This window comes from Archocentrus centrarchus (assembly GCF_007364275.1).
Source record: "Archocentrus centrarchus isolate MPI-CPG fArcCen1 chromosome 18 unlocalized genomic scaffold, fArcCen1 scaffold_23_ctg1, whole genome shotgun sequence".
In the NCBI taxonomy this organism is placed as follows: domain Eukaryota; kingdom Metazoa; phylum Chordata; class Actinopteri; order Cichliformes; family Cichlidae; genus Archocentrus; species Archocentrus centrarchus.
Window position 1 is genome coordinate 5,871,688 of NW_022060145.1, and position 14,751 is coordinate 5,886,438.

Genomic DNA, 14,751 nt, shown 5'->3' on the forward strand with positions numbered 1-14,751 from the left:
TCCCCCCTCCCTCCACTTCCCCAAGATACTCTTGAGAAAGAACGGGAGCGAGTCAGACAGGAGACGGCAGGCAGAGCTCACAGAGTGACCCACAGAGGAGGGCATCACGGGCCCAGACCCACTAAATACACTCACAAGCAGAACTGGAGTGACTGGGTCTCGCACACACTTTGAAAAGGCCATGGAACGAGACTTTTCGTCCTGCAAGCTGTTGATGACAGCTCTTCTGCTTCTGGTACTGTGACCTTTTTTTTTTTTTTTTTTTTACCCTTTTCTCTCAATTTCATTTTAAAGTTTTTATTTTGCTGAGTAATATTTATTTTTTAAAATTTGTCTTTTGTTATTAATGCTCTGCAGAAGCATCTGTTTTAGTGTGTGTGTGTGTGTGTGATTTTTATTTTGTGATTACACAACATTGTGAAGTACTGTAAGCAGTGTGCTCCTCACATCCTGGAGTCTTCTGAACAGTAGCTTTACCAGGTCAGCTACAGGAGCCTTGCAGCATTGTCTTATTTACTCCTGCTGAAAACTCTCCCATGCCTTCCACTCTGCTTTTGACCCAAGTCAACAAAAAAAAGGGGTTGTGCATGTGCGGGTCAGCGAGCTGTAGGCTCACTGTTATATTACAGTGCCGGTCTCACAGCGTGACCGCGAGTACAGTACTGTGCCGTGCTGTGCAGTGCTGGCCACATGACGAGGGATTTAGCAGATGTGCAAATATCATATGTCTTTGCCAACTGAAAAGTCCGTCGTATTGACACAGTCTGCAAAAGAAGGCACCAGAGTCGGGTTTCTTTTTCCCTTTTGAGGAGTTTTCCATCTTCAGGGAAAGTGTTCTTAGTCTCAGCTGCTGACAGGTGACTTAAATAGAATCCGTCCATCAGAATAACCCATAACGTGGAGTTAAGTGATCTTTAATCATATGCTCATTTCCTCTTTTCTACCTTTTGTAAAAACAAAGGCCCTGTGGCTGTCACCTTCGTGTATTTGCTCTGTTTTTTCTCACAGTGTAAGCGCCAGTGAGCAAATAGTATTCATTTTTTTTGTGTATAAAAGGTGCTTTTTTAAGAGTTTTAGGAAACATTATGAGTCAGCTATGGGTGCATGCTCCCTCTGTGAAGTGGGCCAGTGCAAATAAAAACCGTGATAGATCCGAGCAGAAGAGGTGGGGCGTGCGGTGATGGAGGGTTAGGAAGAGCGGATATCTGAGCCTTTTGATTATTGGCTCCAAATCCCAGCAGGACAGCCATCCAGCTAGCGGAGCCTTGTCTTCCTCCTCCTTCATTGAGAACAATAGCAGCAGAGTGAGCCAAACAACCTCTTCATCTCCATCCCTTCATCCTTCATCTACTTCCACCCCTCTTTCTTCACAAGCCTCTCCACGCCTCAAGCACTCTTGGCTTTGCAACACACAGCCCTCAGTCGTAATTGAGTGCAAAATTCACTGATTGCTTTTCAAAGGAGAATTAAGGTGGCGCACTAACCGGCTGCCCAGAGCACAGCCTGTGTTTATTTACTGGGATCCAAACATTGAAATAGTTGGCCCATGCAGAAAGTAGCACCGCTGCCGATATGTTTGGCTGCATGCTCCGCTGGCTGTGTTTAGGTTTTGCCATTCCTCTCTGCTGTTCCTCAGGCGTCATCAGCACTGACAGCCATTTATATCAGTCCCCACGCACTTTTAATAACGTGAACCCGCCGTCCCCTCTCAGGACTGTACAAACTCGGGTGTTTTTCCTCCCATGACCCAAAGAAAAGAGTCGGAGCCCTATTATTGCATTGTAACTGTTTTTCTTTGCAAGATCCATTCATCTCTGTATTTGAAGTACAATGCCATGCTGTCGGGGGAGGAAAAAAGGGTAAAGAGGTCAAAATGGATTGGCTTTCCTCTAAAACCTTTAAGTTTTCTGCTTCAAATGCAAGCCTGGATCTTCACTGTAAGCTGTCAGCCCAGTAGGTGCAAATTGTATTCTCTGACCAAACACCCCACCACCACCCCCATGTTCAGTATGTTCAGGGTAAGTTGGGCTTGTTTTGCCTCACGTGTCATGCCTAATCTGCAGGAGTTGGAAATTTTAAATTACTGTCAAAAACTCTGTTGGATGTTCAGGCACAAACTGTCGCCTCACGGTGTAAAGGTCCCATTGTGCGAGGCTGTCCAGAGCACACAATGGCTGCATGTCTGCAATCTTTAAAAAGTCTTTCATGGTTTAGCAGCATTAGGAAGACTGGTCAAAAATGATAATTTTCTCTTGTATTCATCGGTTCCTTTTGAACACCCCCCCCTAAACCTTGGTTGAATGGCAGATTATTTTACTGAATGTGTTTGCACTTCAGTCTACTGAGGCACCTTCTTGTTGCCACAGGAGGTGGATGATTTGTCCCAGTGTTATTTCCAAGTTCCACGTCTTTGTTTTTTGTTTTTTTTCCAAGTTGTTCCATTAAACAGGTATAGGACCAGTTTTTCCTTTGCCTCAGTCTCACTGGCAGGTTTTTTTTTTAATAAGAATACCTTTGCCGAGTCCTTGTTCTAGATAGCAAAAACAGTCCTTTTCGCCTAATCTGAGCCCAGTATTCAGAAAATGCAGCTCCTTATTACTTCATTCGGTCAGCTCTGGAAAGGGCATCAAGAAAAGTGAAGCGGAGGGAAACAGTCGTGATTTAAATGCAACAATAGATGATTCATATTACCCGAAAGTGGCGGCCTTATAAATAAACATCTTCCTACGAGCACGTTGAGTTAGTCCAGCCAAATCTTCTCTGAACATGCAGAAGACCTCATTAGGTAAACAGGAGCTGAGATAGAAAGGATCTGAATTTTTTTTGGCTGTCACTCTACATCTGAGACGCACATTGTCCTTGTAGTTGTAAAATTTAGCTTCTCATAATATTGATTTTGGGTGCCGTAGCTATATTCCTGCCTCTGCTGCCAAATACAGCACAAAGCAATTAACAGAGAGAGGCACACGAGTGTGGCCTGAGCCTTAAGCGAGGACTAATATTTCAAACTCTAAAGGATGACTCAGACATTTTAAATATGCAAAGGGGCCAGAAGTCAAGAGCCCCTGATTACTTCCTCTTACTTCCTCTCTTTTCCTGTCATATGCACTTTTATTTTAGTTTGTAGGGTTTTTTTTTTTTAGCTATGCAATTTAAGGAATGGCTGCAGGAAGCCACAACTGATTTGGCTGAAGAGTTGCTTTCCATGACAGCAGGAGAGAGGATGTTAGCTCGTTTTAATCTATGTTAAGTCATAAGGTCAAAGAGTCCAGCATAAAGATGACAGTGAGTTTCACTGAATATTTTATCTCATTTTATTATTATATTATTTTATTGGGTTGATAATGGCTGATAACATTAAAGGCCTGCTGTTTAATGTAGCTTCTTCTGGTGTGCAGAGCTCACGTACGGCCCGATCAGAAGAGGACAGAGACACGCTTTGGGACGCCTGGGGTTCCTGGAGTGAATGCTCTCGTACATGTGGCGGAGGAGCCTCCTACTCCCTCAGACGATGCCTCAGTTCCAAGTAAGAACCGAAAACCTCACAGGTACCCTGTGAAACACGTGTGGCAATATTGTGGCAGCACCGGGGGGGGAGCTGGTCATTTCTACTCATCAACATCTCCTGCGACATCATGGTTTGGAGAAAGGGAAGCCACATATTTTTGGAGCTCACATCCATTACCAGAATTGTTTCGGTCTTAAAAAGCTAACCAAAGAGACTACCAAACTGAGATGGTTAACATGTTAGGAATTAAAAAGGGCTTATTAAGATTTTCCATGTAGCTGTATATTGCTACAGTTGTGGATGCATTTTAAATAATGGAGTCAGTGTTTTTACTTCACATGTATGTACTTCATATAGTTTAAGTGCTTCATATAAGCCAAAAGTTCAACTCCAGACTGCTCTACATGCTCAATTTCGGGCATTTTTTTTCTAATACTGACTTTCACTGACATCAGTGAGAGTGAATATCCTAATATGGTCATTCCAGGCGTACAACTCTGGCTGTGAGTTTCTGTTTGTGAGAAGCAGCCAAACCCTTCCATGGGAGAGGAGCTAAAGCAGCAGCTGATGCACTGAGGTGTGGCACCAGGCCCTGTGTAAGATAAATAAGGATTAAAGTGTAAAGCTACTGTAGTGGAGTCCCAGAATAAAAAAAATATGAAACTGGAAATGAGCAGAAAGTGTCAGCTTTTAAGTGAATTACACAGTTTTCAAAGCACTACTGTGTGGGGTTTTTTTTTTTTTTTTTTTTGCTGCAATCCCCTTGGCCACCATATACAGTGCACTCTGCTCATATCAAGTCTAAAAATCTGCAATGCAGAAACCTTCCAAGGAAACAATCATTATGAGAACCAGAGACATAAAAATCAGTCTTTTTTCAAATATTGGGTTGATATAGCACTGCTTTCTTATAACTCTCAATCATTAAATGATGACTACATCACAGCAGGAGAGCATTTGCTGTAAATTGAAAGTTAAAACCTCGACCCTCAGAAAAATGGAAACATCCCATGGGCAATTTGTAAGTGTGTGTTCAAATCTGATCTGAGTTAATCTCCTCTTCTAAAGAGGAAAGTCCTGACTGAAGTTGGACTGATTTCCATCAAAATGCAACATCATGCCTTTAAAGTTTAGGCAGGGTCCTTAATAGCACGAGTAAATCCCACCAATCAAATCCTCCATTCCCTTGGGTTGTAATGGGAGTGCTCTAAAATACATGTGACTGTTAAATATCCCTGAGTGGGTCCACTATGGGCCTTGTCTAGACAGCCATGTGAGCCAAAATCTTGAATTCATCAGTTGGAATCTGAATTTCAGGAATGACCCTGACCCGTGTTTCTTCACAGATCAGAGCAGAACAATCAGTGTCTCTCGTGAAAGCACATGCCGCTTTTAATAACTGCTTTATGTGACAGAATTTGGGCCCACATTGGTTGGAGTCAAACTGCTCATCATCTCAGCTTGCGTTACGAACCTCTTAATCCTTTCATGCTTGCACCAGAGTCACCTGGTTGGTTAGGCTTCGAGCTAACTCAGAGGGGCTTCAGGATTAAAGCTCAGGGACTGAGTGCACTGGGTAAAGTGGTCAATCATAAACTACTATAAAGAACAAGCAAAAAAAAAAAAATGGACATAAGCAGGGAGACAGTATGTTTTCCATAGAAAGGTTGTCACATTTATAGGCTGGGAAGTAGCTGCAGGGTGACCTCACTGCATTCCTCCATTTTACAGTTCTCAGAATATATTGCTCACTCACTTGAGGTGAACCAGTGAAGCTTGCTGCTGGAGTCACTGTTGGGGGCTCCAGAGGTAGCACCGCCAGTGACAGGACCAGTCAGTCAGATCATGAAACAGCGCAACTGTCCAAGATCAAACTGCCAAAACAACTCACATTGTGCACGAGGTCACAGCCGAGGTACTGTGCAGTGCTTTCACATGCCTGTAACCATGAATCCATCTGCACTGGCACTAGCGAACAAGACTGAAAAGCATACAAGTGCCAGAGTCCCCCCACGCCAACCCCCCACCCTCGTACCGTGTGCTGCACTGTAAACATTGAGGTCAATGTCTCTTTGAGGAGTTCATTTCACGATCTCTGGAGCAGCCACTTCTCTTTGCCTGCCCAGAATTTTTTTGGTCAGACAAACCTCAGAAGCAATTGACTTGTTAAGAGGTGTTTGGGGTTTGAGCTTTACATGGGCTGTAGGCAGTGCGTATGTGTAGATGCACATGCGCCATCTCCTTTAAGTCCAGGCGGGCTTGTTTACAAACTCGTGTGTCCTTTGGCAGTAACCATAATGTATAGGGTTCTCGAGCAAATGGTAGGAGCCTTCGTTCCACCTTGTCCCACCTCACCCTGCTCGTGCGTGGGAATGAGGGAGCGGTAGCCTGGCCTCGGCTAGCAGATCAAACAGCATCATTAAAAAGCACAGCACAAGGCCCCTTGTGTGTGTGACTCTTTGGAAAAGGGGCGGCTGGAAATGGGCCTGCAACACCCTCCAAACCAATACCATTCCAACTCTGACTTTTTAATGCACACATGCACATACAGGGCATTTACTGCTACTGCAAAACACACCAGAGTTAGTTAACCTCCCAAAAGGGCACATGCAAAGTACAGGATATGCACAGATCGCCTGTCATTCATTAGCCTCATCCACACCGCACACTTCACTTGATCACCGGCTTCTTCATTAACACCATAGCTGGTAATCTTTTTTTATTAAAAAAAAAAAAGAAAGAAAGAAAAGATCCAGTCTCAATTTATTTAGAGTTTGTTTAGAAGAAATTCACAAAGAAGACTGACTTACCTCACTGTCTCCATTACACCAATGGGAAATATGAACAATTGTAGGCAGGGCAAAATGATGTTTTCTGTAGTCACATATGGACTGAAATAACACAGGCAGTGACATTAAGTGACTTTATGCTGTGAAGGCATGCCACAGCTTTTAAAGACTAAAGTGGGTGAAAGTGAAATTTCTCAGAGGCAATAAAATGTCAAATTAAGTTTGGCCTGGCAACCAAGATTATGTCTCATTTACAGTATAGGGAACCACTCTGTGTGGTCCATGCAGTGTTATTAACGCCTTTTTGTAATATTCTCAGCAGTAATATACCCACAGGTAATATAGCTACATTGAATGTAGCAAATGCAAATGTCTAAAGTTGCACAGCTGCAGCAAAAGATATTATCAATCATCTCCTTGAAACCTTTATTATTTTTTATCTAATATCATGATAATCTGGGCCAGTAGTTGCTGAGACATCATGCTGTATACCAAAGTGGTGGACCGACTGAACGAGAAACTCTTAGACAACAGAAAGATGTCGTGCTCTATTATGCTCTTTGTCTTTGCATCTTTCTCAGCTTCACATATCCCTTCTTGGACAGAAAACTCCCAGTTTTCCTAAACTGATCAATAGCAGAGCTCACAGCAAGAGCATATTTTAGGCATTAAAAAAATCAGCCACATTTTTGCGTGCCCACATGCCTCAAGTGTATCAATATTGTGGCATAGGTTTTGGAGCCCTGCTTGCAATTACTTTCAATCTTGCAAGAAGAGTTGATGACATATATATGGATATTATGGGCCAGATGAATTTTACTGCGTATCCAGTACTACTCCAAATTTTTCATGGCTACACTAGATTTTGGTTCATTTTTTGTCTGATGCTGTAGATGCTACTTTTACTCTCTGTTGAGTCTTGTGTAGTTAACTAATGAGCGCACTCTCTATAGTTGTCTTTTTGCGTGTGGGGTCACAGTTTATGAGTTATGTTTTATGTGCTCCGAGACTTCTGATATTTCAACCAAGTTATTTTTCTCTAACCTATGATGATGCCATGATAAATCCCATGTCCCGGCCCTACTTCTGCTTAACCTCCACTTTAGAGCTTCCAAAATCAAAAGAAAATGAAAAGGGAAATTCATTTCATTCCCTATGCCTCTTTATGTCTAGTTTATATATTGCTTGTCCCAGTGTGAGTTTCCACACTGATCCAGATCTTAGCTACCTGTCTTTCAACTCTTGGTCTTTGGAAGTCTCTTGTTTGGGGTTCAGGCCCCATGGCCTACTGTTTGACTTGGCAGAGGGGACTGTCTGGATTCGTCACAGGCTCTAATGTTCTTGCCATGCCACATGCTTCACATCCACTCCCTCCATTCGCTGGAATAACATTGTTAAAAAAAACCTTAAGCCCTCGTTCATTGCTGAGTCCAAAGTCGGTGACGTCTCCAATCATGATTCCAGATTAGCTAAGGGCCGATGACACTGGAATTCCTCTTAACTTCCCCAAAGAATATCATTTGATTAGTTTCCACTGGGGTCTTCGATAATTGGCCTATCATAGTCACCATCAATGGTTTATCATCACTCGGCATCAAAGCACAAAGGAATCCTCATTTTCAATAAGTGGTTTGCTCCATAATTTGGGGAGAGACAAAGCAGACTGTCATGCAGAGAGTCATGGTCCAAACTGCTCCAATCTGTTCAGCAGACACAGGCTAGAGAGCTTTACTCTGTCTGCTTTACTACTGTGTGTGCAGTATTGATTTTTTTTTTTTTTTTAATAGACTGTCACACAGAGAAAAATGGGACTCCTATTTTTACATTTTGTGAAATTCTTGTCAAAGCTTTAGTTTTTTTTGAGTCATTTCACTTCTTTCACAGAGTGAAAATAATAAAGTTTAGATTGTAGAAAGTGAACTAGGGCCCGACTGATTTATGGGCAGGGTATTAGCTATTTGCTGATAAATCAGCATCTGCATTTATAGTAGCCAATAAGTGAAAAAGCAAAACATAAAGAAGGGACAAGAGAAACACCTTTCAGCGTGAGTGTTGATGTTGCATCATTTGTCCATCAGAGGGCACTCTGCAACTTCCCTGTTGGCAACACATTTTTAGAATGCCACAAACACAACAACCAGCTGATCCGAGCAGAGCGTAAATGACCAATCCACAACTTATAACAATAATACAAGATTCATTTTAAATTGCACTGTCGTGTTATCTTAGGACTCCTAAATAACTACAAATAGCAAATGTTAGAGAAACCTGTTTACGTTTCATTTGTCTTAAAGGAAAGAATATAGGCCCAAATACACTATATTGCCAAAATTATTCACTCACCCATCCAAATCATTGAATTCAGGTTTTCCAATCACTTCTGTGGCCACAGGTGTATAAACCAAGCACCTAGCCATGCAGACAGCTTCTACAAACATTTGTGAATGAATTGGTCGCTCTCAGGAGCTCAGTGAATTCCAGGGTTGTACTGTGATGGGATGCCACCTGTGCGACAAATCCAGCCATGAAATTTCCTCACTACTAAATATTCCACAGTCAACTGTTAACAAAGGGGAAGCGATTGGGAACGACAGCAACTCAGCCAGGGAGTGGTAGGCCACATAATATCACGGATTAGGGTCAGCGGATGGGTTTCCATGGCCAAGCATCTGCATCCAAACCTTACATCAATAAGCACAATAAAAAGTGTCAGATGCAGTGGTGTAAAGCACACTGCCACTGGACTCTAGAGCACTTGAGACGTGTTCTCTGGAATAACCAATTACACTTCTCTGTCTGGCAATCCAATAGACGAGTCTGGGTTTTGCGGTTGCCAAAAGAACAGTACTTGTCTGACTGCATTGTGCCAAGTGTAAAGATTGGTGGAGGGGGGGATTATGGTGTGGGGTTGATTTTCAGGAGTTGGGCTCTGCCCATTAGTTCCAGTGAAAGGAACTCTTAATGCTTCGGCATACCAAGACATTTTGGGGATGGTCCCTTCCTGTTCCAACATGAGTGCAAAAACCAGTGCATAAAGTAAGGACCATAAAGACATGGATGAATGAGTTTGGTGTGGAAGAACTTGACTGTCCTGCATGGAGTCCTGACCTCAACCTGATAGAACACCTTTGGGATGAATCAGAGCAGAGACTGCGAGCCAGGCCTTCTAATCTAACATCAGTGTCTGACCTCACAAATGTGCTTCTGGAAGAATGGTCAAAAATTCCCATAAACACTCCTAAACCTTATGGAAAGCCTTCCCAGAAGAGTTGAAGCTGTTATAGCTGCAGACATCATATTAAACCCTATGGGTTAAGAGTGGGATGTCACTCAAGCTCATATGTGTGTGTGTGAAGGTAGATGAGCAAATACTTTTTGCAGTGTAGTGTATACCAAATTTTTAAATCACCAAATATGGGTATCAGTCTTAAAGAGCCTATAAAGATCTAAACTATACATGATTATGTTATTAGCTACCAGTAGTACTAAGCCTGGGATGGTGCATCCATATAGGCGTATATAGCAAAGACACAGATACCTAAAATAATTAAGAAACTTAAAAATAAAATTGACTTCTTGGGCAGGTTGTCAGTACACTCAGCAGCACAGAAAATAAAATTATTCATCATATAATTGCATCAGAATTCTCCAAAAGGCACCCATGCTACAAACAGTGTTTTTAACTTCAATAACTTTAAGTCTTAAAGATAAAAATGTAAACAAGTGAGTTATTTAAAAATGTGACCATATTCAACTGTTTATACTAGCTATAGAAACCTAAACTATTATTTATGCCAGGCTGTAAACCTGTTTATCACTGCTGTGAAGTTGGGCTTTATTACACAGTCTGTTGAATTAACTTGCTTTTTGAACCAGCCTCGAGTGGCCATTTGAGGAACTGCAGTTTTTTTTTGTCAGGTTGGCTTCATTTTTCATCTTCAGCTTGCCACTTGGTAATTATGTACAGTCACATCATGTGAAATAGACTGTGAGAGCTTTGCAAACATACCACAGAGTCATGTTTGTGGGTTGCCACATCAGCACTATAATTTTCAATATGAATAATGAGGCAAGAGTCAGCGGATGAAACAGCAGCTCCTTCAGATGAAGATGACTGGTTCATATTATGGTTTATTTTATCATTCGCTCCCACGGCTTATTTATCCACATTTTCTTTTCTTTTTTTTTCTTTCTTCCTCTTCTTCTGCAGGACCTGCGAAGGACAAAATATCAAATATCGTACATGCAGTAATGTGGTAAGTTCAGAAGAAAAATCTTTATGTTGTGGGTGTCGACAGAGCTTTCGAGTGTTTTTTTTATTGAATAAAACTGATATGGCAAATTGTGTCTGAAAGTTCAAAGTATGAGCAAGGTTTATGAGTAAAGGGCGTAGTTCAGTTCTGGGATCCTGAAGTTGCATGTGTAGCAGTGGCATCAAATTTGTTTTGCTTCCATTTATCCTGGTAATTAAATACAACAATCCTCTTCCCACGTATGCATTTAGAGATGAGTGACGTGTTTTGCCATGTCTTTTTTGAGTATATAAAATATTTTGTAATATTTTTTTTATGTCTCTTAGGATTGCCCTTCGGATGCCGGTGACTTCCGTGCCCAGCAGTGTTCAGCTCATGCAGATGTGCAATACCAGGGTCAGTACCATGAGTGGCTGCCGGTATACAACGACCCAGACAACCCCTGCGCTCTCAAATGTAAAGCCAAGGGCTCAGGCCTTGTGGTGGAGCTGGCGCCCAAGGTGCTGGATGGAACACGGTGTTACACAGAGTCTTTGGACATGTGTATCAGTGGAATCTGCCAGGTGGGTAACCGTGTCATAAACCTGTATTGCTTTGAGCCATCAAGAATTTAGGTTTATTTCTTATAATAATTTTGTTTTGTTTTTTAATTCCCAAATCCCACAGAACATTTTTACAAGTTTCCATCTCAAAAGTAAATTCTCACAGTACCTCTTACCTCTTCTAAAGTAAATATATCCCAATTTGTTGTAAACAGCTAAGTTTAGATTGAACTAAAGGTGGTGGACAACATGTGGTATGTGTGATGTGTTCTATTCATTCAGCTTTATAGGTCAGATTATTTCAGGTAAGAAAATATAAAAACCTGCCTTTAGCCATCACTGTCCGTTGAGAACCATCAGTTCCTGAAGTTGATGTGTTGGAGGCAAGAATGATGAGCATAACTGAGGATCAAATTATGATTGTCCTGGGTTTGGCTCCATCAGCCAGCTTTGGCCTCTCTGCATGGAGTTTGCACGTTCTCACTGTGCTCCTCTCTGGGTACTCCAGCGTCCTTCCAAAGTCCAAAGACATGCATGTTGGATAACTGGTGATTCAAAATTAGTCGTAGGTGCGAACGTGACTGTGAGTGTAAACATTTGTCTGCCTCTGTGTTAGCCCTGCGATAGACTTGCAGCCTGTCCAGAGTGTAACCTGTGGCAGCTGGGGTAGGCTCCAGGCTCCATGTGATTGCCACAGAAGGACAACAGGGCCACGGGTGCCCAAGACTCATTAATACATAGGGGAGCAACAGCTGGCTCATATATTTTGATGCCACAGAAGGTTTACTGTTGTTTATCTATAATAGGGAGGTGTCAGATCTCATTGCACACGCACAATGCAAATCAGACTGTTTAGCTGCAGACTGGCCAGAGTACCAATGCAGTCCCTTCTTCATCAATGAATATCAGAACTGGACCATGGACTAATGGAAGAAGGTGGCTCGGTTTATTGTATCACTTTTTCTTTTACATCACATAGACAGCCGGGTTGCATTGTTTACCTGATGAAAAAAGTGGCACAGGTGCACCATGGCAGCAGTTCTCAAATACGGGTTCAGGTCTGTTTTCTTTCAGAAACTGCAAACACACACCTCAGCCTACCCCATAACTTTCTCCGATCACTAGCATTCAAAAGGGATCCAAGTTGAATTTCTATAAAACTAAATTTAGGACATCAACAAATTCTTGTTTTTCTTTTTCTCTACATTAATCACATTTTATAAAATTAACTTATCTCTGGGGGGGTTTTGTGATCATCCAATCCCCTCACTATGGTGGCTATATGCTCCACTGTGGGGCCAGCCGACAGTTTCAAAACCACTGGACTATGGTAAGTGAAGTCAGTGTGATGCTCTGTGCAGTTATCTGTTTGGCAACCTTGGGTTCTGGCATTCACGTGGCATTACTTCGACATGTACCACCTGCCTAAACATTTTCACACACTAATTGCACCCCTTCATTGCAACAGTACTCCCTGGTGGCTGTGGCCTCTTACAGCAGGATGATACACACACACACACACACACACACACACACACACACACACACACACACACACACACACACACACACACACACACACACACACACACACACACAAAGTTTAGGAATGCTTTGAGGATCGGTACAAAGAGTTCAAGGTGTGAACTCAGCCCCTAACCCCCTAAAAACAAGTCCAACAAGCCCAAGGAGGCCTCATCTTTAAAAGCTGTACCGCCAAATGCGACTGATGCTACAGTAGCCTCAGAGATCTTGCAGAGTTGACACCTTGATGGATCAGAGCTGTTTGTGGCATAAGGGGAACCTATACGGTATTAGGTCAGTGGTTTTAATGCTTTCACAGTACAGTGCTCCTGTCAACACTGGTACACAAGTTGTGGCAATATCACGCATTCGGGAGCAAAAGCTAAGAAGGAAATTCAAGTTGGACCTCGAGAAGACCACAGAAGGCTACCTTACAATACTAGCATCATACCATCTGCTTTCCAAATGAATACCTGATGAGAATATTCCTTGAGATTTAGCTTTTGACTGACAGCCCAGGAAATATTTTGCAATGCATTTTTTTTTGGTTGAATGGAATTATGTCCCAGGGCATCGTGTCTGCAGAGACTCAGAAGTCTCTCCCTTACAATGCTTAGAATGATATTGCGGTTTTTGGTTTTGTCTTGCTGACAGAAACTGCAAAAAAGAAAAATCCACCATTCAACTATGGATGGCGTCTTAGTAATACAGTGAAAAAAATCTTAAAGACCAGAGGGTTGTTTGAATCATTTCGTTATAACATTTAAATGATTCTGAAGTTCCGAAAGAACCAACATGAGTAAGTCACGCATACACAAGTTTTTCTTTTTCTGTACTTTTATGTTGCAGAAAATCTTACCTGCTATCTTTTCCTCAAAACCAAAGATTTAGAAGGTCCTTGACACTGAATAAGGAAGTTACTGTCCAAGCCATATATGATGTCTCAAATTTTTTCGTGCTGACTGCGTGTTCCAGATTGTAGGTTGTGATCACGAGCTCGGAAGCACTACGACGGAGGACAACTGTGGTGTCTGCAACGGAGACGGCTCGTCCTGCAGACTTGTGCGAGGGCACTACAAATCCCAGCATTCTTCAGGAAAAAGTAAAGAATCTTTACTCTTTTTTTGTTTGTTTTTTAAATTAAAAAAAAAATTGCATAGCTAAAAAGGTCCTTCAGCAGGTTTACCTGATCACTCCAAACAGGAGTTATCACTAAGTCTGCTCTAAAGTTCTAATTAATTGTTATTGAACAGCATTATGGGACGGGCTTTCGCTCACTGATGGAGGGACCCTTTAAGGCTAAGTTTTTACTGCATGGTACATGTTTTATAATAGTGTTAAAATGTGTACCTGCATTGTGTGCAACACATTTTAACTGAAGCTTTGCTGAAGGTTGCAGCTGGCTTGTGTCTTCCTTTAAATTGCATAATGTTACAGTCATACTAGAGACAACAGTGGCTGGAGACCACAGCACAAACACAATTACTGCAACTGTGTGCGGTGAACTTGGGATGTCTATCCCGTTGCCTTTAAAATAGTTGCTTTGAAGACTCGCAGTCGGGTGGAGTCTTCAAAGCAACTTTGGTGCAGCAAGACGGTGGTAAAAGGGCAATAAGACAGAGACAGTCTGCTATCAGTCTCAATCTCCTTGAGGCTGAGAGTGTTGCACGTCTGAGCGACAAGCTGGTCGCTGCATTTACCTGCAGTCTGTCGCCAAATTTGACAAAATTCATTGCAATCACCAGGCAGCCACCAATATTTCTTAGCAATAAGGGGTTCCCATTCTGTTTTTACTCTAGTGTGAGTGAGCCAATAGTGGCTCATTTTATAGCATTTGTATTAATACTGATAAAGTGATACGTGCTGTTGTTTCTTTGTTTCTGCTCAAGCTGAGGACACAGTGGTCACCATCCCTTACAAGAGTCGCCATGTGCGTCTGATCCTGAAAGGCCTGGATCACTTGTGTAAGTCCTGGTAGGTCCAGGGTGCCCTTCCATCCAAAACAGTTGAGCATGATCTTTGTATTTGGCAGTATTCTTTTATTTACCGAGTACCGGTACCAAGTTCTCCGCATCGTTCTGACCTTTCTGCGCATCCTGCTGTGTTTTCATGCGTGCTCTGATACAAAACGGAGT

The 14,751-nt window shown here is 42.2% G+C and overlaps 1 protein-coding gene across 1 annotated transcript in view; it reads left to right on the plus strand.

The window, feature by feature from the left end:
• LOC115775053 (ADAMTS-like protein 1) overlaps positions 1-14,751 on the plus strand; it is an 87,008-nt gene that overhangs the window by 66,569 nt on the left and 5,688 nt on the right. Inside the window, exons 3-7 of the mRNA XM_030722496.1 lie at positions 3,399-3,526; positions 10,508-10,553; positions 10,877-11,113; positions 13,592-13,718; positions 14,506-14,580. Coding sequence (XP_030578356.1) covers positions 3,399-3,526; positions 10,508-10,553; positions 10,877-11,113; positions 13,592-13,718; positions 14,506-14,580 — 613 coding nt within the window. The remainder of the gene's footprint in view (positions 1-3,398; positions 3,527-10,507; positions 10,554-10,876; positions 11,114-13,591; positions 13,719-14,505; positions 14,581-14,751) is intronic.